The 23,163-nt window shown below is 43.6% G+C and overlaps 1 protein-coding gene across 1 annotated transcript in view; it reads right to left on the bottom strand.

The window, feature by feature from the left end:
* The window catches only part of LOC306919551 (uncharacterized protein), a 37,273-nt gene extending 18,260 nt beyond the window's left edge, over nucleotides 1-19,013 (bottom strand). Inside the window, exons 1-5 of the mRNA XM_079532316.1 lie at nucleotides 18,739-19,013; nucleotides 17,581-18,281; nucleotides 14,821-15,433; nucleotides 14,059-14,222; nucleotides 12,022-12,207 (exon numbers count right to left, since the gene is read on the bottom strand). Coding sequence (XP_079388442.1) covers nucleotides 12,022-12,207; nucleotides 14,059-14,222; nucleotides 14,821-15,433; nucleotides 17,581-18,281; nucleotides 18,739-18,880 — 1,806 coding nt within the window. The 5' untranslated portion in view covers nucleotides 18,881-19,013. The remainder of the gene's footprint in view (nucleotides 1-12,021; nucleotides 12,208-14,058; nucleotides 14,223-14,820; nucleotides 15,434-17,580; nucleotides 18,282-18,738) is intronic.
* Between the last annotated feature and the right edge of the window lie 4,150 nt (nucleotides 19,014-23,163).

Genomic DNA, 23,163 nt, shown 5'->3' with positions numbered 1-23,163 from the left:
ACTGTAGTCTGGAAATGGGAAGTTTTTTTATGTTTTTTGACCTGTGACCTGGTGCCAATTTTTGTTTTACACCTCTGCTGCTTAGCGGACAGTGTGGTGTTGTAGAGGAGGTCTCCCCGGACGCGTGCGTATGTCACACTAGTCGAAACATAGCAGGGATTTCTGTCCAGCGTCCACTTTAGTCCACTGTAGTCTGGAAATGGGAAGTTTTTTTATGTTTTTTGACCTGTGACCTGGTGCCAATTTTTGTTTTACACCTCTGCTGCTTAGCGGACAGTGTGGTGTTGTAGAGGAGGTCTCCCCGGACGCGTGCGTATGTCACACTAGTCGAAACATAGCAGGGATTTCTGTCCAGCGTCCACTTTAGTCCACTGTAGTCTGGAAATGGGAAGTTTTTTTATGTTTTTTGACCTGTGACCTGGTGCCAATTTTTGTTTTACACCTCTGCTGCTTAGCGGACAGTGTGGTGTTGTAGAGGAGGTCTCCCCGGACGCGTGCGTATGTCACACTAGTCGAAACATAGCAGGGATTTCTGTCCAGCGTCCACTTTAGTCCACTGTAGTCTGGAAATGGGAAGTTTTTTTATGTTTTTTGACCTGTGACCTGGTGCCAATTTTTGTTTTACACCTCTGCTGCTTAGCGGACAGTGTGGTGTTGTAGAGGAGGTCTCCCCGGACGCGTGCGTATGTCACACTAGTCGAAACATAGCAGGGATTTCTGTCCAGCGTCCACTTTAGTCCACTGTAGTCTGGAAATGGGAAGTTTTTTTATGTTTTTTGACCTGTGACCTGGTGCCAATTTTTGTTTTACACCTCTGCTGCTTAGCGGACAGTGTGGTGTTGTAGAGGAGGTCTCCCCGGACGCGTGCGTATGTCACACTAGTCGAAACATAGCAGGGATTTCTGTCCAGCGTCCACTTTAGTCCACTGTAGTCTGGAAATGGGAAGTTTTTTTATGTTTTTTGACCTGTGACCTGGTGCCAATTTTTGTTTTACACCTCTGCTGCTTAGCGGACAGTGTGGTGTTGTAGAGGAGGTCTCCCCGGACGCGTGCGTATGTCACACTAGTCGAAACATAGCAGGGATTTCTGTCCAGCGTCCACTTTAGTCCACTGTAGTCTGGAAATGGGAAGTTTTTTTATGTTTTTTGACCTGTGACCTGGTGCCAATTTTTGTTTTACACCTCTGCTGCTTAGCGGACAGTGTGGTGTTGTAGAGGAGGTCTCCCCGGACGCGTGCGTATGTCACACTAGTCGAAACATAGCAGGGATTTCTGTCCAGCGTCCACTTTAGTCCACTGTAGTCTGGAAATGGGAAGTTTTTTTATGTTTTTTGACCTGTGACCTGGTGCCAATTTTTGTTTTACACCTCTGCTGCTTAGCGGACAGTGTGGTGTTGTAGAGGAGGTCTCCCCGGACGCGTGCGTATGTCACACTAGTCGAAACATAGCAGGGATTTCTGTCCAGCGTCCACTTTAGTCCACTGTAGTCTGGAAATGGGAAGTTTTTTTATGTTTTTTGACCTGTGACCTGGTGCCAATTTTTGTTTTACACCTCTGCTGCTTAGCGGACAGTGTGGTGTTGTAGAGGAGGTCTCCCCGGACGCGTGCGTATGTCACACTAGTCGAAACATAGCAGGGATTTCTGTCCAGCGTCCACTTTAGTCCACTGTAGTCTGGAAATGGGAAGTTTTTTTATGTTTTTTGACCTGTGACCTGGTGCCAATTTTTGTTTTACACCTCTGCTGCTTAGCGGACAGTGTGGTGTTGTAGAGGAGGTCTCCCCGGACGCGTGCGTATGTCACACTAGTCGAAACATAGCAGGGATTTCTGTCCAGCGTCCACTTTATAAAGTCCATGCTCTCCAGTGAATAGCATTTATCCATTTAGATAACTTTTTAATTACTTATCTTTACACAGAAACATTACTTATTACTTATTTTTACACAGAAACATAATGTGTGTCCTATAGCATCGTTTAAATGCTTAATTTATAGTTTTAATGTGCAAATTAAACTTTTTTTCAATACTCTAGAGGGTACTAGAGTATTGTATCCGGTCGTTGAGATGGACAGACGTGTTTCGTCTCGCTCCTGCGACAAGTCACAGAATGGTGACAAAAAAGCGCATTTTCTCGCTCATTTTCTTTTCATACTCCTGTGGATTATGGATTTCTACTCCAATTCACCCTGGTTCTACCATCACGTGGATATGAGGAAAATTGATTACGAGAACAACACCAGCGTAAACAACGAAGAACACAGCACGTTCTATCTCCTCGGCAACAACAACAATGGATCGAGCGGTAAACATCTCGGACACGGCGCGGCTGGAATCCACGCACTGTTAACCTGCAATCCGACCAAAAGAAACAAACCCCTACTTGGCAAGATCGACAGACGCCTGTTCTGTTGTATATTCTTGTTAATGGCAGGAGACATCCAACCCAATCCTGGTCCTGTAATCACTAGACTTCAGGGGAAGAAACAAACTTGCCTGATGATCACGGACGCAAGGACAACAAAGGAGACGGTCGCGGCCACACAGCCAACTCAAGATACGGGCACGGAGCCGCCTTGGGGATCCATCGCAAGGACAACGCATGAGACGGTCACGGCCACACAGCCAACTCAAGATACGGGCACGGAGCCGCCTTGGGGATCCATCGCAAGGACAACGCATGAGACGGTCACGGCCACACAGCCAACTCAAGGTACGGGCACGGAGCCGTCTTGGGGACCCAACGCAGATCTTACATCGGCGGCAGTCGAGGCAAAAGACACGGACAACACCACCATCTACAGGCGTGAAGAGTCTCCACATCCAACCAAGGGGGACAACGAGGCTGGAGACGGACACCGTGATACTTTACCTGCTATTTCTGCTGCTTCTCCGGTCGACACCATGGCTCAATCAGCCCCACCAGAGCCCTCAACAACCCTGGACGAGGGACCCCATCCCCCACTCCCGCCACCCCACGACGACCCCCACGCACCCCCCACCCTCCCCCCACGGCAACCCGCGGCTTCTACAGACATCAACAATGGCCCTCCGCTCCCCTACTTCGCCTTGGAGGAGATAAGCACCATAGTCAGAGCCAACGGACTTCATATCTTTCACCTGAATGTCAACAGCCTTGGTCCCAAAATGGCTGAAATCAGGCATATATTTCAATGCGGTAAGGCGAACATCATTAGCTTCTCTGAAACCAAACTTGATGAGTCAACCAAAGACCCAGAAGTTGAAATAGAGAACTATTCTTTGATCAGAAACGACAGAAACAGGCATGGTGGTGGCGTGTGTATGTATATTCACAAAGACACTGAATATGTTACTCGTACTGACTTACAGCATGATGAAATAGAATCTGTGTGGGTTGAATTAATTTTCAAAAAAGCTAAATCAGTATTAGTGGGCACCGTCTACAGACCGCCTGACCAACATGGGTTCTATGATATACTTGAGGGGTGCTTAGCTGAGGAGGAATGTGTAGAGAAAATCCTGATTGGCGACTACAATACAGACATGCAACGAAAGGAAGCACCTGTGTTTAAGTCATTCAGTAAGTTCTGTGATCTACATAGTGTCAGTCAGCTAATTACCCAACCCACTAGAGTGTGTGATTCTACTCAAACTGTCATTGATCTCATTCTGTCCTCGGACAAATCCAGAATCTCCAAGAAAGGGGTTATTGTATGTGGGCTTAGTGATCATTTTATGATATTCTGTACCCGCAAAATACAAAAACTTAAGACCGGCTGCCACAAAACAGTCATATCAAGGGACCTCAAAACCTACTCTAGTGAGGTCTTTAACCAAGTATTGGAGAGTCTGGATTGGTCCGATGAGCTTAATAGCACACATGTCGAAGAAGCTTGGCTTGGCTTCAAAACCAAATTTACATCAGTACTGAACAACATGGCTCCTTTGAGAACCACCAGGGGCAAAACCCGCTCGGAACCATGGATGAATCCGGACATACTGGCTGCAATGAAAGCCAGAGACAAAAAATGCTCTGAAGTTCTAAAATGCAAGTCAAAGCTAGCCAAGCGCTTCGACAGTGTTCGCCAAGCTCGTTTGAACAACCTAAATACACAACGAATCAAACTACGAAACAATGTAACTGCCATGACCAAATCAGCTAAAAGTAACTTCATTAATGATAAAGCTGAGGAAAACAAAAACAATCCTCATGAGCTCTGGAAGCTACTAAACAATCAACTAAGCTATGGTCAGAAACTAAAAACCAGATTTTCGAACATAAACATCAAATCTGACAACACTCTCATCACTGACAACCTTGATGTGGCCAACTACTTGAATATCTTCTTTACAAACATATCAACAACTCTGGTTAACAAACTGCCCTCCCACTCTGGGCTCTTTGGTGTAGAGCACATTACAACCTTCTACAAAAACCTAGGTGTTTGTAAAGACGATTTTAAACTAGTTATGGTAACAACTGATGAGGTAATTAAGAAACTGAGTGCCCTCCAACCCCACAAGGCCACAGGCCATGACAACATTCCCTCCAAATTTCTCAGAGACTCAGCCATCTCTATAGCTCCAATCATCACCCACATAGTAAACCTCTCCATCAAACAGGGACAGGTCCCCCAAGATTTCAAACTGGCCAAAGTAACCCCCTTGCACAAGAAAGGGAGTAAATTAGACCCCGGCAACTACCGCCCTATTTCTATTCTTAGTTCCATCTCGAAAGTGATGGAAAAAATAGTCTATGAACAGGTTGAAAAGTATCTTGCCACTAATAAATTATTGTACGAGTTCCAATCTGGCTTCAGAACATCCCACTCCACTGACACATGCCTCCTCTATTTGAGCGACCACATCAAACAAGAGGTGGACGCTGGCAAATACTGCGGCATGGTCATGCTGGACCTCCAAAAGGCTTTTGACACCGTGAACCACTCCATACTGGTTAACAAGCTAAAAGCAATTGGTTTCGATAGCACATCAGTGAGCTGGATGCAATCCTACCTGGAGGGGAGAGAACAGATGGTGGAAGTGAACGGAACACTGTCCCCCCCCCTCCCAGTGAGCTGTGGCGTTCCACAAGGAAGCATACTAGGGCCTCTACTGTTCCTAATATATGTAAACGACATGACTTCAGCCTGTGACTGCAACTTGTTCCTGTTCGCAGATGACTCAGCACTGCTGGTCTCGGACAGGGACAAACTGCAGGTTGAAAATGCCCTCAGCTCTGAACTCGGTAGAATCTGCACCTGGCTCGCTGATAACAAACTATCTTTACACCTGGGAAAAACTGAATCCATTCTCTTTGGCTCTATTAGTAATCTCAGCAAGGCAAATGGCTTCTTGGTTAGAGTGGGTGACAATGTTATCACACGTAAAGATGAAATTACCTACCTAGGTTCCATCCTGGAGGCTAATCTTTCCGGTGATAAAATGGCCACCAACGTAATCAAAAAAGTCAACCATAGAACAAGATTCCTCTACAGGATCTCCTCACTGGTCAACAAAAACACCTTGAAGACCTTAACAGGAGCCCTTGTACAGGGTTTCTTTGACTATGCATGCACCTCCTGGTACCACAGCACCTCAAAGGCCCTTAAAACCAGGCTCCAGACTTCCCAAAACAAACTGGTCAGGCTCCTACTTGATCTAGCCCCCCGAACCCACCTCACCCCTGCCCACTTCGACAGGCTGGAATGGCTTAGGGTCGACGACAGAGTACAGCATCTTGCAATGGGTCTGGTCCACAAGATTCGATACACCACCAAGATACCCATGTACCTGTCTAGATACTTCCTTAATGTTAACGAAGTCCACACCCACAACACCAGAGGGAGTGCAACGAACCATGTACAACCCAGATTCGGCACAAACAAGGGACTAAATTCTTTTCGCTCCTATGCCACCAAAATGTGGAACGCCCTACCAACTGTCATTAAGACATGCGAATCCCTTGACTCCTTCAAAACCGCTCTCAAAGGGCACCTACGGATGGCTGCAATTCGAAACTGGCCCCCGTAAAATCTGAATCCCCCCCCCCCCCCCCGCCCCCTTTTTTCCCCTCACTGTATATATTTCTTTTCCCTTTTTACCTCCTTTTTGATGAATTCTTTTTTGATGAATTCCTGTTCTGTCTATAGAAGTGTCTATTTGTACGTCTCTAAATGTTTTGATGATTTGAACATGGTGGACCCTGTTGGAAACAAGTGTAATGCTTAATTGGGTCGTCCACTCACAGTTAACAGCCTTTGTATTGAGTTTGTGCTTGAAATGTACTGTAATTCTGCAAACTGTTAATAAATTCTTCAATCAATCAATCAATACTCTTATTTTGAAGAGATCGTCCACCGGAAGTCTTATATTTGCTCACTAGATTTGCCAAAAAGACAGTGCTAACTATGGCTAGCACAGACGCAGAGACAGGATAGGCAGCAACACCCCATGCCATAAAAGTAGGAAAGAAAGGGCATAGCTGGCTGCGATAAGTTAGCCTGGCTTGGCCAGCCTCATAACGGGGATTCACTGAAGATTCTTCCCCGCATATGCGGGGAGGAAACATCAGTGAACCCTCGCTATGAGTCTGGCCGCGCCAGGCTAGCGATAAGTCCGTTTGGAACCTCACTACGCTCACGAGTTTCAACGACGCAATACAAAAGCAAAGGGTTCCAAATATGAACAACAATTGCAAACGAGCCTACATTATCTTTGCGGCACCGGCGTCCGACACCCCTCCATTTCCATTATAGGACAGACAGACTGAAAATAACTTTCATACATGGCGTTTTATTGAACCCCAACATCTAATCTGGGGAGGAACATATTCACCACAAATCTATACAAGCTCTCGAGTCAAAACAACGTGACGAAGAGATAGTTGGTGTACATGGAAAATGAACTCAAGTAGGCTAGGCTACAGTGCAACTCGGGTCTGTTTTACTAAGTCTAGACATATTTGATTAATTCCAAATATTGTCAAAGTATTCTGCAGCACCCCTGGAGTGGACGGGCACCCACTTTGAGAAGAAAATGTAACATCAAACATGATTCCTCACCTGTCATTATAATCATGTCTCTCCAAAGGTCCGTCCTGATACCAACCTGATTAATACAATGCAACAATGGTTTCTATTTCCTGGAAAAAGTTGAGCTTGCAATGCATGCATGGGCGGAGAGATAGAAAGGGGGTAAAGTCCAGCTTACTATGCACATTCAGAACAACCAATCGTGTCTTGACATGACAACATGAAAACAAGCCAAGTGCTCGCATCCATCCATCTTCAACCGCTCATCCGTAGTCGGGTCGCGGGGGCAACAGCTCCACCAGAGAGCTCCAGATTTCCCACTCCAGAGCAACATTAGTACAACTTCCTCCTGTGGGATCCCGAGGCGTTCCAAAGCCAAGGTTCCAAGGTTTTCTAATAGCTGACTAAATCAAAAGACCATTATGACTGATAATGCCCTCCTATAGTAATATGTGAGGTGCCCGTGATTTTTTGTTTTTTTATCATGTATTTTTAATATATTTTTTAAATAATTTCTGCAGGCTTTCTCAGGCTGCTGATGCTGATTTCCAATTATTAAAACAATAATAATAAATGAAAAAAGTAATTGAAAACACACCCCACATATTAGATGGGCACTGGGCAGTATCAGTCACCAGAAAAAAGGACGGGTGTTTTTTTCGATGATTCTAACATGGTTAAAATGGAGGTTGAAGTTACAATGGGTATTGTACACTGTATGAAGGGGCAGCTAAATCAATATCTTAAGATCTAAATACTGAATCGAGCAACTTAAAACCAGGGGCGTATGCACACCTGGTCCTACCGTCATGCACGCAGTAAATTGTATGAGTGAAGCTCAGTTTTTAAAGGTCTTAATGATCCCATTCCAATCACAATCATACATACAAAAAAAGTTCCAATGTGATTAATTAAGGTGTTTTATTAATCAATCATTTAGACTTCAATTAAAGTTTTGAGTTGTCAACTTATTCTTCTATGGTTCTATTTCTCTCTGACTGACTGACTTTAAAACTCGGTTTATGCCTACTAAGGAAAAACCTCTGCCTGTCTTCTTTATTTTTGAGTGGTGTAAACCACTCCTACAACTGGCTTTGTTAGTTTACGTGTCTGTCTGTTCGTACCAAAAAATGAGCATGGTTGCTATGGTCACCCAGTTCACACGGGTTAGTTTACGTGTCTGTTCGTACCAAGAAATGAGCATGGTGCATTGTGATTGGCCGGAATGAGACATTACGTCACTGACATTACGTCAGACCACAGTTGATCAGTCTATATAAGACCTTACACCACTCAGTTACAATCAGAGTGTGGTGAGCTTATAGATCTTCAATTTTCACTACATTTTAAATAGAGCTTAAGTGGTTAATAGCTACCCTTTCCCTTCCTAGAAACGTATAGTGGTATAAGGGACCAAAAACACAAATACCCATAATTATAGGCCTATACTCAAATGTACTACTCAAGTCAATTTACAATTTTACATGGTAAATAATCACAATGTGAGAAAAAGAGAAAAGCACACATTAACATTCAAACTCATTTACATTTCAACAGGAAGGTCACCTGCAAACAACAAACATGAGCTTTCATTAAGATGAAAACTGTTACATTTGCCTTCTCCCTTCAACACGTTTCTATCTGTTACTGTAATAAGGGTCTTTGGTTGCCACCTTGTGGCTCTAATATGCAATAGCAGTTATGCTGTTAGTTTGTGTTTGTCCAGTAGGCCTATTAAGTTTGCACATGGCTATAACATCACTGCAACAACATCAATCTGTATCCTGAAGTATTCTTCTGTTTATTAAGAGCTGCCCCGGCTAGTATAATAATGATGAATTGAACATGGTGGACCCTATCGTGAACAAGTGTAGGCTAATGCTTTATGGTGTCGTCCACAGTTAACAGTTTTGTATTGAGTTGTGCTTGAAATGTACTGTAATTCTCCAATCTGTTAATAAATACTTCAATCAATCAAACTATGCTGATTGATCAAACCAACTTTAATATTAAAAGGTGAGACAGGTGTTCTGGTGTTAAGGACCAGTTATGAATTGATTATTAATTATTGTCAAGCTGTGATGAGAGGCTCAACAAGACTCAACTAGTAACAGTCAATCTATGAAAAGACACACAGGACATGGCAACATGCAGTACCTACCTGGTCAGTGCTCATGAAGCGGATAATGTGTTTATAAACACGACTAGTGTACAATTATCTGAAATATATGACCGATCTACTTTAAATTCTATTAACTGTACAACTTTTAAGTGCAACCGTAATGATCAGGATAGAAGCTTCATCCTATTTTAGTTCCTTCTTTGAACACACTGGTAAATGGTGCATTTCTATAGCGCCTTTATCCAAGGCGTTTTACATGGATCGTGCCTTACATTCACCCATACATGGCGGCGCAAACCATGCAAGGCACCAACCAGCACATCAGGAGCAATTAGGGGTTCAGAGTCTTGCTCAAGGACACTTCGACACTAACTCTGGGGGAGCCCGGGTTTGAACTGGCAACCTTGCGGTTACCATCCAACCACTCTACCCCTGAGCCACCGCCCCTGAGCCACAGCCACTCTGCCTTAATAGCGGATAGTGGAACGTTGTGTGTGCCTGAATGTGATCAATGTGTGCGAGCCAGTAGGCGTCCGTGGGCTCTAGACCGGATCTGAGCACTGACTGAGCAGTAAACTATTCTCCCAAAAACCACCATAGCCTACATAGCCTAACGTCTTGACGTTTTTACTTTTTAGTAGCTATAAAGGACATGGAAATGAATTTCACTGACAATTGCTGGTGTGGCTAGAACCAGAATTTCCACTATAATCACTTATAATGTATAATATTGTAATGACTGGTGGGCATTGAAAAGGCATGGAAACTTCTCTCATTTGATTTGTTTTATTTGCAGTAACATTTACATCATATCTTGATTAAAAAGCTCACGTCAACCAATCCCCCATACGCCTCTTCATTACAGGACTGGACCTTTGGAAAAATGGTTCCAAAAAGGGGCTCTTCCAACCGCCGGAAAAGGCTAAGCAATATTACACATAAATGGGACAAAATAAATGGCAAAATGGAACATGAAACAACGATAAACTCATACATCACTGCCCAATTCAAATAGCAATGCAATATGGCAACATAAAACCATAACGCTTAATAATATCTCTGGAGGAAGGACAGAAAATCCCCGCACGCTCGTTTCAATGAAAGTTGCTCGCCCAGTGCATCGTCCCTATAAGGACACCCTACTGTACTTCCAGGCTGACTGAGGACAACAACATGCTCAGTAGTGTCCATTATGCGTCCATGTCAATAATTTAAACTACCTCAATACGCAAGCCTGTGAGTGGAGCCCATTGGTTGAGCCCTTTTCGCTCGCTGATGTATTGGACCCAAGAGCTGAACATCTTTGCTTCAAAAAGGCCTGGGGTCTTGCAATGGACAATAACTGAAGGTTATACCCTGAAGCATGCTGGGAAGTCTGTCTTCGTCACATTGGCTGCTGGGGGGGGGGGGGGACACACTACACAACCCCCACCTGAGGGGTTTCACTGTCCCTCCCCAGTACCCAACACACCTCCAAATGTCCTGGAAGTTCTGAGGCACATATATACACGTCTCCTTGGCTCATCCGGCCCTGGAGACACCCCGGTGGCCCTGGAGGTTCGGGGTCCCAGTGTGAAGGTCAGTGTGATGGGGAGCGGGGAGGTATGCTGGAGGACTATCTTATGGCCTGCTGCAGTCTTCTCTTGGCTTGATCTGTGCATGGGCGGCTGTGGCTCAGGAGGTCAAAGGGTCTGACTGAGCAGAAATGCAGTAAATAGAAAATACCGCCCACGAAACGTACTTTGAGGCTGTGCAGATCCGTTTATATTCCATAGACATGAGCACCGTGTCACGATTGGTCGGAAAAAGACAGCTTCCCGGGGAAATACATACGACGGAAGTCCCGCCCTGTAGACAATTTCAGCTGTAGTTCTTTACCAGGGTTTCCTCCTTTTCAGATGAGAAGAAAAAGTCTGGAAACAAGGTTAATGAGGGCCTGGCACTGACCGAACGCCATTCAGGTCCCAGTTCAAGTATAGCCCTTCAGCTTCAGTACTATAGGTGGTCAGATGAAGGGTTAGAAAGGCTAGGCGGGGCCCAGGCGGTGGCGTAACCGTCTGGGCACCCGACTGGTAATCCAGTCGCAGTGTGCCGCGGGTTCGACTCCCGAGCCCGACACGGCCTTTACTGCATGTCTTCCCCCATCTCTCTCCCGTTTCCTGTCAGCCTACTGTCTGTCCCTTCAAAAAACCAATAAAAGGCGTAAGCCGCAAAAAAAAAATATTTTTAAAAAGAAAAAAAAAAGAAAGGCTAGGCGGCAGCTGGCTCACTGTGCCACTACTCTGTACTTTGGTATGGTCGTTTAATATCGGTGAGGGTAGAAGTCGAAGTTGGAGGACGGAGGCTGCTGGGCAGGGCGTGTACCTACATACAGTGGTGGAAAAAGTACTCAATTGTTTTACTTAAGTAAAAGTACCAATACTGCAATTTAGAAGTACTTTGTTTAAGTAAAAGTACGGAATTGAAAATGTACTTGAGTAAAAGTACAAAAGTATCGGCATCAAAATGTACTTAAAGTACTAAAAGTAAAAGTACTCATATTGCAGAATGTCCCCTTTCACAAGTTCAAAATGTACAAAGTCTATCGAAAATAGCTGATCTACAAGCTCACAATGCGTCGCGTTGCGACGCATTGTGAGCTTGTAGATCGGCTATTTTCAAATGGCCGAAATGTATATGGTTGAAGTGATTAATGTATGTTTTCTAATCTAAATTAAAATCGCCAAAGTAAGTGGTGTAAAAGTACACATTTTGGCTCTGAGATGTAGTGGAGTAGAAGTAAAAGTACTGGAAATTGGAACTAATCAAGTAAAGTACAAATACCTCAAAAGTACTTAAGTACAGTACTTAAGTAAAAGTACTTAGTTACTTTCCACCACTGCCTACATAGGGGTGCAGAGGGTCACCGGGATCTGCTCGGTTGCGGCAGTTGCGTGCAAGATGTCCCGGTTGTCCACATCGAAAGCAGGCGACCGCCCGGGGCCGCGGCCCCCTCCACTGGGGGCCACTGGGGGCCCCCTCCACTGGGGGCCGCGGCCCCCTCCACTGTCTCGTCATCTGTTGCTCTTGTGTCTGGAAAAGGAACAGATATCAGGCCTGCTGTTTAGACACGTACGTTATGAGATATACGCAAATTCATTTTGTGCCAAGCGGTCATCAGGATATAAAAAAAAGAAAGAAATCACAACACATATACACAATACATAGAGCTAGATCACAGTACACAATACATTGACAACACTATACATTGCCAATACTACACAGCTCCTTTCTTGCAGAGAGGGACAAATAAAGAAAAGGCTACCAGTCATAGTTCCAAGAGGCATCACATTTCAGTACATTTTATGAACAGAACTGAGATGGGGCTTGTTCAGAAGTCCTATACTTGTGGGGACAAACGATCTTGATCTTGGTTAATTTCTATAATGATCATTATATAGCCTAATCCTAATTCATATTTAGGCTCATTTTAACATCTACTCTGGCTTTTGTGAGATCCCCAGACAGTTTCTAAGTTACTTGATTCGGTATAAAGATATTTGATATTAATTGTATCATGTTATCTAAATATTGAATCAAACAACTTAAAACCTGTCTGGGGTGCACAGAGCCTGAGTAGACGTTAAAATGACCCCAAACATGTCTGAAAGTGAAATATCCCTTCAAGACATTATTAAAGATAATCAGTGTTCTTAGAATTGTCATATATGATAAATAGATAAGAATACAGAAATACAGAATACAGAAACGCATCCCAGCTAGAAGGTCCTGGGTTCGATTCCCGCTGGGGACACTGTGGGCGCTGGGGGCGTGTCCCCTCCTCCGCGTCATCAGTGCCCATACCCGAGGTGGGGTTGGCGAAAGGGCCTTTCTGTGTGGAGTTTGCATGTTCTCCCCGTGTCCCCTAGGGTAGGTAGTAGGTACCCTCACAAAAACATGCAGTAATCCTGGTCTCTAAAACTACCTCCCCCTGGCCAGCCGGGGCGCCTGATGGAGGGGAAAGGAACTGGTCGGAATAACGTGTTCCTTCCACACGCTACATCCGGCCAGGGAAATTCCCCCCTGTCAGGTGAAAAGAAGCAGCTTGTACTCCTCATGCATAGAAGGAGGCATGAGGTCAGTCCGCTGCCCCCCCAGGTTGGCAGAGGAAGTGTAGCGCCCAGGATTACATTAGATAATTGGCACTGGGTGAAAAAACTGGGTTGCAAAATCGTGGGATAAAGATTTAAGGAAAAAAAGAAAAAAAAAGAATACAGAAATCAAATAAATCAGTGTTGTTACAATTACACTGAGATGTTAATGTTAAGAGACGTATGTCGTTCTGCGATTTGTCTGAGATGATTCATATGCTTTGTTTTGGGTCAATTGTTTTGTTTAATGATACAGTTCTTTGCTGTATGTTCTATTTAGTTTTTCTCATTTAGTTCGTGCCAAAGATGTCAAGATTAAATGTATCCCTAGAGGCAAGCAGGAAAGCTCTTTAGCACAATGGTTAAAATATAATAATAAAAAAAACTCAGCACTAACACAGGAAAACAGATTCAAATCCAGGGTAGAAGAGGAAAGTGCAGCTTGAATTATATAAACAAACATTAAAATGTGTGACTGTGATTGATGTCTAACTATGTTTCTATGTCAGTGGTTCTCAACCTTTTTCATGTCAAGGACCCACAGAATTATCTGTATTTGGCCACGGACCCCCATCAAAACATATGTTGTTCCAGGGACCCCCCCAGAAGCAAAGATTTGAGTTAAAAACGTTCGCTCTGAAAGAATATATATTCAAAGATTTGCGCCACATTTTCACGATTTAAAAAAGAAATAGCAGATCTGCTATTTTTCAATAGCTAAAGTAGCCTATAAAATAACGCTTAAAAACACCAAAAGGGGTTCCCGTTTTGAATGGGTTAATCTCTCACTCACATCAGAGTCTGCCAGGCTGGAAGGTCCACTGGGAGCTTCGCTCATGGTTTCAACTCCCGAAGAGGACGCCGTTGGTCCATGATGTCTCTTTAGCCAATCAGGAACCTTGTTGTTAGGTGAAGCGAGGTACGAACTTCCCGTTTCAGATGGCGTTCCCCCACTCACTGCACAGAAGAGCACAGGCAACAAGACCTTTACAATGATGATAAAGCAAGAAGAAGTGATTACCGGTATATTAATGTTATCTTTTTTCACCAGTTCACATGCTATATTATATTAGATTACTGACAGAGGAATCGTAAAGGACCACTTTACCCATTTTCAACCTATCTTCGTGAAATTGCTCCGACTCCTCACTAATGCTCATTATAAGATGGCAGCTCTTTCGTCAATAGTCCAAATAGTCCAAATAGACAAATTAGACAATCTACAAGCTCAGGTCATATAATGCGACCAGTTTTGAGCTTGTAGATCTGCAATTTTATTAAAACAATATTGTACATGATTTAGTTTTTTTTAAATATAATTTTGAATATTTCTAACATTATATTTTCATATGGGGGTCCCTGGCGCAAAATATTGTCAGATATATGTCAAATATATTTCCAGGTTGATAGATTGATAGATTTGTACTATAGGTAGATTGATAGATTAGATTGATAGATTGATAGATTGATCGATCGGTCTGTTGGTTGATTGAATACATAAAATCACACCTGTGTGAACTGAGTGGTGCAGATCAATAATATTATGGATACTCACTACTTGGAGGAAGGTGCAGTATGCTGCCCCTTCTCCTGGCAGCTGGCAGTGTCGGCTCCTTCACCACAAACGTCAACATCCTCTCTATCAGCTCCTCCTCCCTCTTCTTCCATGGTGTCACCTCTAGAGAAGGTGCGTAGTGTCCTCCGTTCCTCGTCACCGTGTCTTCTATTTTCTCCATCAGCTCTGTTATCTCTGACACGTTGAACTTGGAGAAGTCTATAACATGGTACCTGTAGCCACACTTCTCCAGGAGCCACCTCAGAGGTTCTCCTTCGGACTCGATGTACTCCTCGACACGTCTCCCTCCCAGCCAGTATCCCCATGTGAACAGAACCAGAGCGTGTCTCCAGACTCTGTCCCCCAGCAGCTCCATGTGTTCCTCCACTGATCTCCGGTCAGCTTCAGAGAAACTGGACCTGACAGGAACGGGCAACAGGACAGCGTGGGGTCCAGGAGAACACAGAGTCACACCGTGTAGAAGGACGTCTTTGGTCTCCTGTGATGGAGGTGTAGTCGACCAGTCTGGACAGTTCACCACACTCACATTTCTTTCAGCAACTCGTCTCTGTTGTCTGACACATTCTGTCAGTTTAGTCTGGGCTTTAAACTCCTGGAATGTGAGGTTTACGGTATGTTAGTCACAATAATGATTCAAAATCTTCATTCTATAACGGTTAGTCCCAATACTTGTCACGTGACCGTTTATTTCACAGATAACCCACACCTTCAATCACTTTATATCATTCGCAGCTGATTTCGCATCTCTGTAGCTGTACTGGGGAAGGGGAGCGCTTGATTGCCTTACGAACCCATGCCGTGCGGGCGTCTAAGCACCGCCCGGCTCATATGACTGTGAATGTGTGGCTCCAGGCAGCCCCGTAAAGACATCAAGCGCTATTCTCCCGTCACATATAGTCTACTTGGAGCAAAACAAGGAAGTGATGTGGCTCGCTCTGGTGGCGCAAAGCGTAGCTACTTTTGTGAATTTAATAGTTTTATTAGGTTAATTGCTATATGTTTGTAACCGTTTTAGAAAAGAAATAAGCCACTCGAGGCCCCAGCTTACCGGGTATTTTACAATGGCTGGGAGGTAGAAGACCCTCCGCTGCGCGTCGGATCTGCCTACACCTCCCAGCCATTGTAAAATACCCGATAACCTGAGACCTCTCGTGGCTTATTGCTTAATTCTATTAAGTTCCCTCTTAACCTTGACTATTCTCCTTGACTCTAACTAACAGTGTCACAGGAACACTGAAATAAATGATTGAATAAATAAATAAATACATAAATATATAATACAATAATGAATTAACTATATGGAATAATTGAATAACCTAAATATATCTGAAGATGTAACCAGCATAGAGAAATTTGACTTGAGTTTCATGTAAATGTAATATAGAATAACGTATTATATTCTTATCCTATGTAATGACTCTTTGTTAATTTGAGAGGGAACGTGTGTTTCACAGTTATGACCTTGTAAATCTGCTATTTTAGAAGGAAAAAAGTGGGGGAAATGAAATATTTCTTTGATATCTTTATGGTTTACGTTAAGGTCATTCATCATAACATCACATTCATACAGTGCCGTATATTACTCACCTTGAATGGAGTTTCCGGGAACACATTATACTCCTGCAGTATGTAATTTCCAGCTCTGGTCCTCTGAAGCGCCTCCCCACCAGCCAACATCACCCTCACATCTGGTAGACTCTGGTGTTCTCCTGACAAACACAGTGCACTCTACATTAGTTCACTTAAAGGGACATAATTGCACCGCTGGAAAAAACTGCATTCACTCAATGTTAATAGTAGTAGATAACGGTAGCACAATTTGAAATGTTGCACACTATATGGCCAGAAAAACAATGAAGTCTGTGTGTTTGACTAGGGTTTGACTGGATTGCTGAATTCCTACAATGCCCATAATGCTTTAGTGAACTCCCCCTCCTTGTGGAGGAGGTGTGACTTTGTAGTCGAGGAAGGAAGTGAGACCACATTTTCATGACAGGTTTTTGGTCATGAACATGGCGTCATGACTAAAATATATTTAAAAAAAACACATACAAACATCAGGAAAGTCTTGTGTCCTAAACATCATTAAAATAAGCTCTAGTTGCACAAGTGGTGAAGTGGCCCTTTAACACCGATTTAAATATTTAGTTTAGGCGACTGAGTTTTACAGTAGCCTTCGTATTGCCAGTGTCGGATACCAATGGATCCAATGTATGTAGTTATCATAATTTAGTGACAAGCTCTTGGTAATACTATTCATTGGTTAGATATAACCACAGACTCATAATGAATAGCCTTTTTATAGCGCTTTTCTAAGTCCTCAAATCGCTTTACAATGGTCCATTGTAAAGCGTATTCATTCATACATTGGGAGGTGAAGCGGCGAACAGTCAACGCCAGCGTATACTCACTTCCCACAATCATAAACCAATGGTGGCAAGCAGGAGGAGGAGCCGGGATTCGAACCGCCGACCCACGGATCATTGGACAACCTTCTCTACCTCCTGAGCCACAGCCGCCCACATAGATTATTATAGACAAATAGAGAAAATAGCTGTTCTACAAGCTCACAACTCGTCATATAGCGACGTGTTGTGAGCTTGTACTTTTGTCTTCTCACAACAATTACATGAAGATAGGTTGAAATAAAATGGAGGCAGTTGTCCTTTTTCTCCCTAGTTTAGTCGTCAGCCAGTTTCAGAACAGACAGGCAGATCGATATAAACATTACCTTCAAACAGAGCTTTCAGAGCGGTTCTTTGTCTGTGGCCTGGTCATCAATGTCTGGACATGTTCCTCCATGTTCCTCTTCCTCTCTGACACCTTCTCTGAAACGTATCCGTGAACTACATAGTGTTCACCTCTGTTTCCTGCCACCATCTCCTCTAGCTTCTCCAGCAGCTCTGTCACCTGAGTGCCATCTCTGTTCTTAGCGTTGAAGACATGATACCTGTTGTCACATTTGTCAACAAGCCAACGGAGGTCTTCCCCTTCGGTCTCAATGTGCTGCTCAATGCTTGCGTCTCCCAGATAGTCTCCGTTGGTGAACAGCACTAGAGTGTAACTCCACACTCTCTGTGACAGAAGTGCCATGTGTTCCTCTACTGCTACGCGCTGCGCTTTGGTGAACGCTTTATTGAGAGGGACCGCCAGAAGAACAGCATGTGGTCCAGGAGGACAGAGACTCGCACTGTTCTGGATCTCCAGTTTGTCCATCTCTGAGGTGCCCTGCACTGGACTGTTGTAGAGCCAGCCCGGTGCCTCCACCACTGTCAGACGTCTCCCTGCTACTCCGCCATGTCTCACAGCACACTGCACTGACCTCTGGCCTCCCTGGCTAACCTTAAAAGAAGTACTTCCGCCCAGAATGAGGTTTCCTGCTGAACTCTTCCCAGACCAATCCTTTCCCAGCAACAGAATCTTGAGGTCAGTCGGTCCTCCTGTCAAAGAAAACATTGTTTACTTTCAACTTTGAAAACAAAACTCACAGGTTTATAAAACCTGAGTCAAATCTCAGAATATTGCCCCCTCCCCCTTCCGATTTGTTTTCCACCTAGGTGGCCCTAATAAGGCGTTGTAAAACATAAGACCCCTCTGAAGTGAGTGGTACTGTACTGTACTGTACTGTACTGTACTGTACTGTACTGTACTGTACTGTACTGTACTGTACAAGCTATCCTCCCTGGCCTCTGTCTCTGTGTTAGGCACACACACACACACACACACACACACACACACACACACACACACACACACACACACACACACACACACTCAAAAATGCAGCATGCTGAACTTATTATTTATATTATTATGGCAGTATGATTTCCTCACATCAGAGCAATATGCAATTTAGTTTAGCAAAATGACACTTTAACAAAGTAAAACCAAACATACCCATATGTTTTGGACGTCCAGTTGGTTGTTTCTGAGCGTCTGCCCTCTTTTCTGCCTTTCTTGTGATAGCTCTCTCCATCTCCCTCAGTTCCTCTGAGACGTGTTCTTCCGTCTCATAGTGACCTCCATTACTAGTCACCATCTGATCTATCACCTCTAGCAACTCTGTGACCTGACTTCTATCTCCGATGTCAGCAATATTAAGAACATGGAAGCGACCTTCACATTTCTCAGTAAGATATCTTAATTGATAGTCGGATCTAATGAGATCAGGTGCCATTGCCAGCTTATTTTTATCGGTTACGGTGAACACCACGATAGCGTGCGTCCACACTCGATCACCGAGGAGAAATCCCATGTGCTCCTCTGCTGACATCCCTGCTCCTTCATAGGGGATGACGTCCAATCTGATCACCAGGACAAAAGCATGGGGTCCTGGCGGACACAGATAGACACTCCGTTGGATTTCTAACTGGGTCAGTTTTGGGGTCAGATCTAGGGGGAAATTAGACCTCCATCCTGGAGTGTCGACTACAGTGACCTGTCTCCCTGACACTAGCGCTTGTCTCACGACACTCATAGACGTTTTGTAGGAGTATGTGTCGAAAACATCTCTTCCCAGGATGATGTTTCCGACGGAACTCTTTCCACTGCGTTGCTTTACACTACGTCTTCCCTCGAGCAGAACAATTCTCAGTTCTGTCGGGTCGTTGTTCGTCCCTGGTTGGAGAAAAAGATACATACATAATATTCAATATTCATAAAGATCACATATGTGACTAAACCAGTATCAGTTTCATTCATTGTTTTTCTTTTCTTTTTTTTACAATTTATTTTGGTCTTTTTTATGCCTTTATTGATAGGATAGTATGTTGACAGGTAACGGGGAGAGATGTGGAGTGCACGCACGCACGCACGCACGCACGCACGCACGCACGCGCACACACACATGACACTTGATATTTCTATCATGTTTAACCTGCTGGCGTGCTGCTGGTCTGAATCCCGCTGTGCAAAGTGTCGCTCTGCGTAGCTGCCTCCATCAGCTGTTGCTCTGTCTCTGCTTTCGTTTCCTCCATTTAGAATGCTTTGTAGCCTACTAGAAACACCCAGAATAAAGATGGCATTCATTTTAGTCTCCCATTAGCCAGTGATGTGAGTTATTGTGAGCTTACAATCTTTGCATACGTCTTAAATAGTCTGACAATTTGGCCAATGTTTTTTAGGCATTAAAAATGGTCTTAAAAGTCCTAACATATATTTGAACAATTGAACGAGGTGATGATCTATTATTCCATTCCAAGGGCTTTACCTAAATCAGACAGCATACATGTGAGGCCTTGGGTTGTTCCAACTTCCACGTGGTCTTCAAAGCCTCACTGTTGGTGCGTCTGTCCTGTTTTCAAGTGATGCAACAGGTCAGGCATGTCAAAACCATTCATTCAAACCTTTAGTCAGTTGACAGTGAAACAACGATCTATAGCCTACTGTAGCCTACTTTGGGTTGACATTGTAAGACTGTAAAACATAAAGAAATGGGTTTTGGCCAAATAAACTGCTACCTGTAACAACTAAGAAAACGACTGAAAACATGCACACTTTGATATGAACACAATTAATGTGTCTGTACTCTGTATCTCACATGGGAATGAGTAGACCAACAGACACTTCTAAAACGTTACAAAAACAACAACGTTGACTACACATCACAGTAGGCTACAAACAGTTTCTTACACCCTTCATCCAACAATAATATTTGAGTTACATAAAGTAGCTTACTCCAAGACACAAAACATAGGAGAGCTGTGCTGTGCACCACACACTGCAGCATGCTTTGCATCTCAACAGGCAATGAAGGAATGAACTGCAGCTTCAGAGCTTCTTGGCACTAAAAGGAACTATAACTTTCGGTTTTCACTGTGTAAAAAGAGGAGTTAACGGGCAATTATGGGCACTAGATTTGCCCGTAAACCTCAAGTTTAGCGGGCATATTAGGCTACAGTCATATACGGTAATATGCAGGTGTGATGGTACAATTCGGGAGTTTACCGGAGTTTGTTGGAAGGTTTAACGGGAGTTTCCTGTTATACACATCCGTAGCCTATTTTGTGCAGTGTTTAGGCCTACTGTCTAAAATATACAGTAAATGAAACTAGAAGAGGGAATTAAATACAATAACACAAAACAACCACACGATGGCAGAAAGTCACTGTAATATCATATGTCTCCACAAACGCACATTACGTAGCCCTGAAATATGACTGTCGAGTCGTCAGTGAAGTACGAGCGTCATGTTGTGAACCATATAGCACAAACGCAGAGACAGGATAGCAACACCCCACTTGCAATGCCATAATAATAGTAGGAAAGAAAGAGCATTGCTGGCTGCGATAAGTGTCTAACTCTAGCTCCGTTTTGAAACATACGCTCACGAGTTTCAACGACGCAAAAGGTTCCAAATATGAACAATTGCAAACGAGCCTACAATATCTTTGCGGCACCGTCCGGCCGGCACCTCTCTCCATTTCCATTATGAAAAGAACTTTCATACTTGGCGTTTTATTGAACCCCGATCTATTCTGGGGAGGAACATATTCACCACAAATAGATCTACAAGCTCACGATCGAGTCACAACGTGACGAAGAGATAGTTGGTGTACATGGAAAATGAACTCAAGTAGGCTAGGCTACAGTGCAACTCAGGTCTGTTTTACTAAGTCTAGACATAATTGATTAATTCCAAATATTGTCAAAGTATTCTGCAGCACCCCTGGAGTGGTCGGGCACCCACTTTGAGAAACTGTTCTATTTACACAATGTAACATGATTCCTCACCTGTCATTATAATCATGTCTCTCCCAGGTCCGTCCTTGATGGTATCAATGGTACAAGATGATACCGACCTGATTAATACAATGCAACAATGGTTTCTATTTCCTGGAAAAAGTTGAGCTTGCATATGGGCGGAGAGATAGAAAGGGGGGTAAAGTCCTGCTTTACTATGCACATTCAGAACAACCAATCCTATCTTGACATGACATGAGAACATGAAAACAAGCCAAATGAGAGTGCTCCATCCATCTTCAACCGCTCATCCGTAGTCGGGTCGCGGGGGCAACAGCTCCACCAGAGAGCTCCAGATTTCCCAGTCAGAGAAACATTAGTAACCTGATACTGAGCCTAGGCGTTCCAAAGCCAAGGTTTTCTAATAGCTGACTAAATCAAAAGACCATTATGACATTATGATAATGCCCTCCTAGTAATATGTGAGGTGCCCGTGTTTTTTGTTTTATTACTTTTTTCATGTATTTTTAATATATTTTTAAATAATTTCTGCAGGCTCTCAGGCTGCTGATGCTGATTTCCAATTATTAGGATCCATGGAATGTTTATGGTGTCATTAAATCACAACGAAAAGGGGAGTTATGAAGAAATCAGATTCTAGTGGCGTCTTTTGCCCCTCAATGTAAATCCAATTAATTGTCTCCACCAGGCCGAAGGCATGAGGAGAGAGTATGTTTTGCACTCCGTCCGTGTGTGTGTGCGTGTGTCCGTCCGTCCACCCGTTAACCTGGTCGATGCCAAATTTTGCACACACTCCCCCTGGATGCCAACGATGAACCTCTGCCCTAAATTTTCCAGAGCAGCCTGTTATAGCGCCACCTTGGCTGACTTTTGAAAAACACATTTTTTTTAGATTACTTCCGTCCAAAAATCCCGCAAATCGTTACACAGTATCTCTATAGTCATTTGTTCAAGACGGATCTGTCCGATATTTCAGATTCCATCCTAATTGGCTAATATTGGCTTTCAAAGTTTGCAGGATTGGCCCGTTTTGAACAAAAAGCCTAAAAAAAATGCAGCGTGCAATTAACGTGAAATCTTTCACAGACGTTCCTACTAGGCTGAGAAATATATCCCACCCTTTTCATACTGTTATAGCGCCACCAACAGGTGGATTTTTGCAAAACACATTTTTGGAACAAAATGCTTCATCCAATTGCCATCCAAGGCGTAAGAAGAAATGCCACCCTTTTCACATTGGCCTATTATAGCGCCACCAGGAGGCCACAACCTGACCTGCCCTGGAGACCTTGATGGATTTATAATTAAGATAAAACCCATTTGTTGCATATAAAATGCCATAGGGACAATTAAGGATTCCCAGGATATAAAAGGACTGTATTATACTGAATTACTGAGCCACACAGGGTATAACTATAAAAAATACTTTAGAGAAAGTACTCAAAGAGTACACAGAAATACTCAGCACCACAACTAGGCCGAGAGCCTATGACCAAGTTAACAATAGCTTTAACAGGATTACTTTAAGCAGGAAATATTCTTTTAGAAAAATACCTTGTACCCAATTAAAAGATGAGTCCACCAGAAGAATGATTGTCGAGTCAGAACAATTATGGTTTA

Source organism: Electrona antarctica, assembly GCF_951216825.1.
Source record: "Electrona antarctica genome assembly, contig: scaffold_26, whole genome shotgun sequence".
Lineage (NCBI taxonomy): Eukaryota > Metazoa > Chordata > Actinopteri > Myctophiformes > Myctophidae > Electrona > Electrona antarctica.
This window is presented reverse-complemented; position numbering and strand designations above follow the sequence as displayed.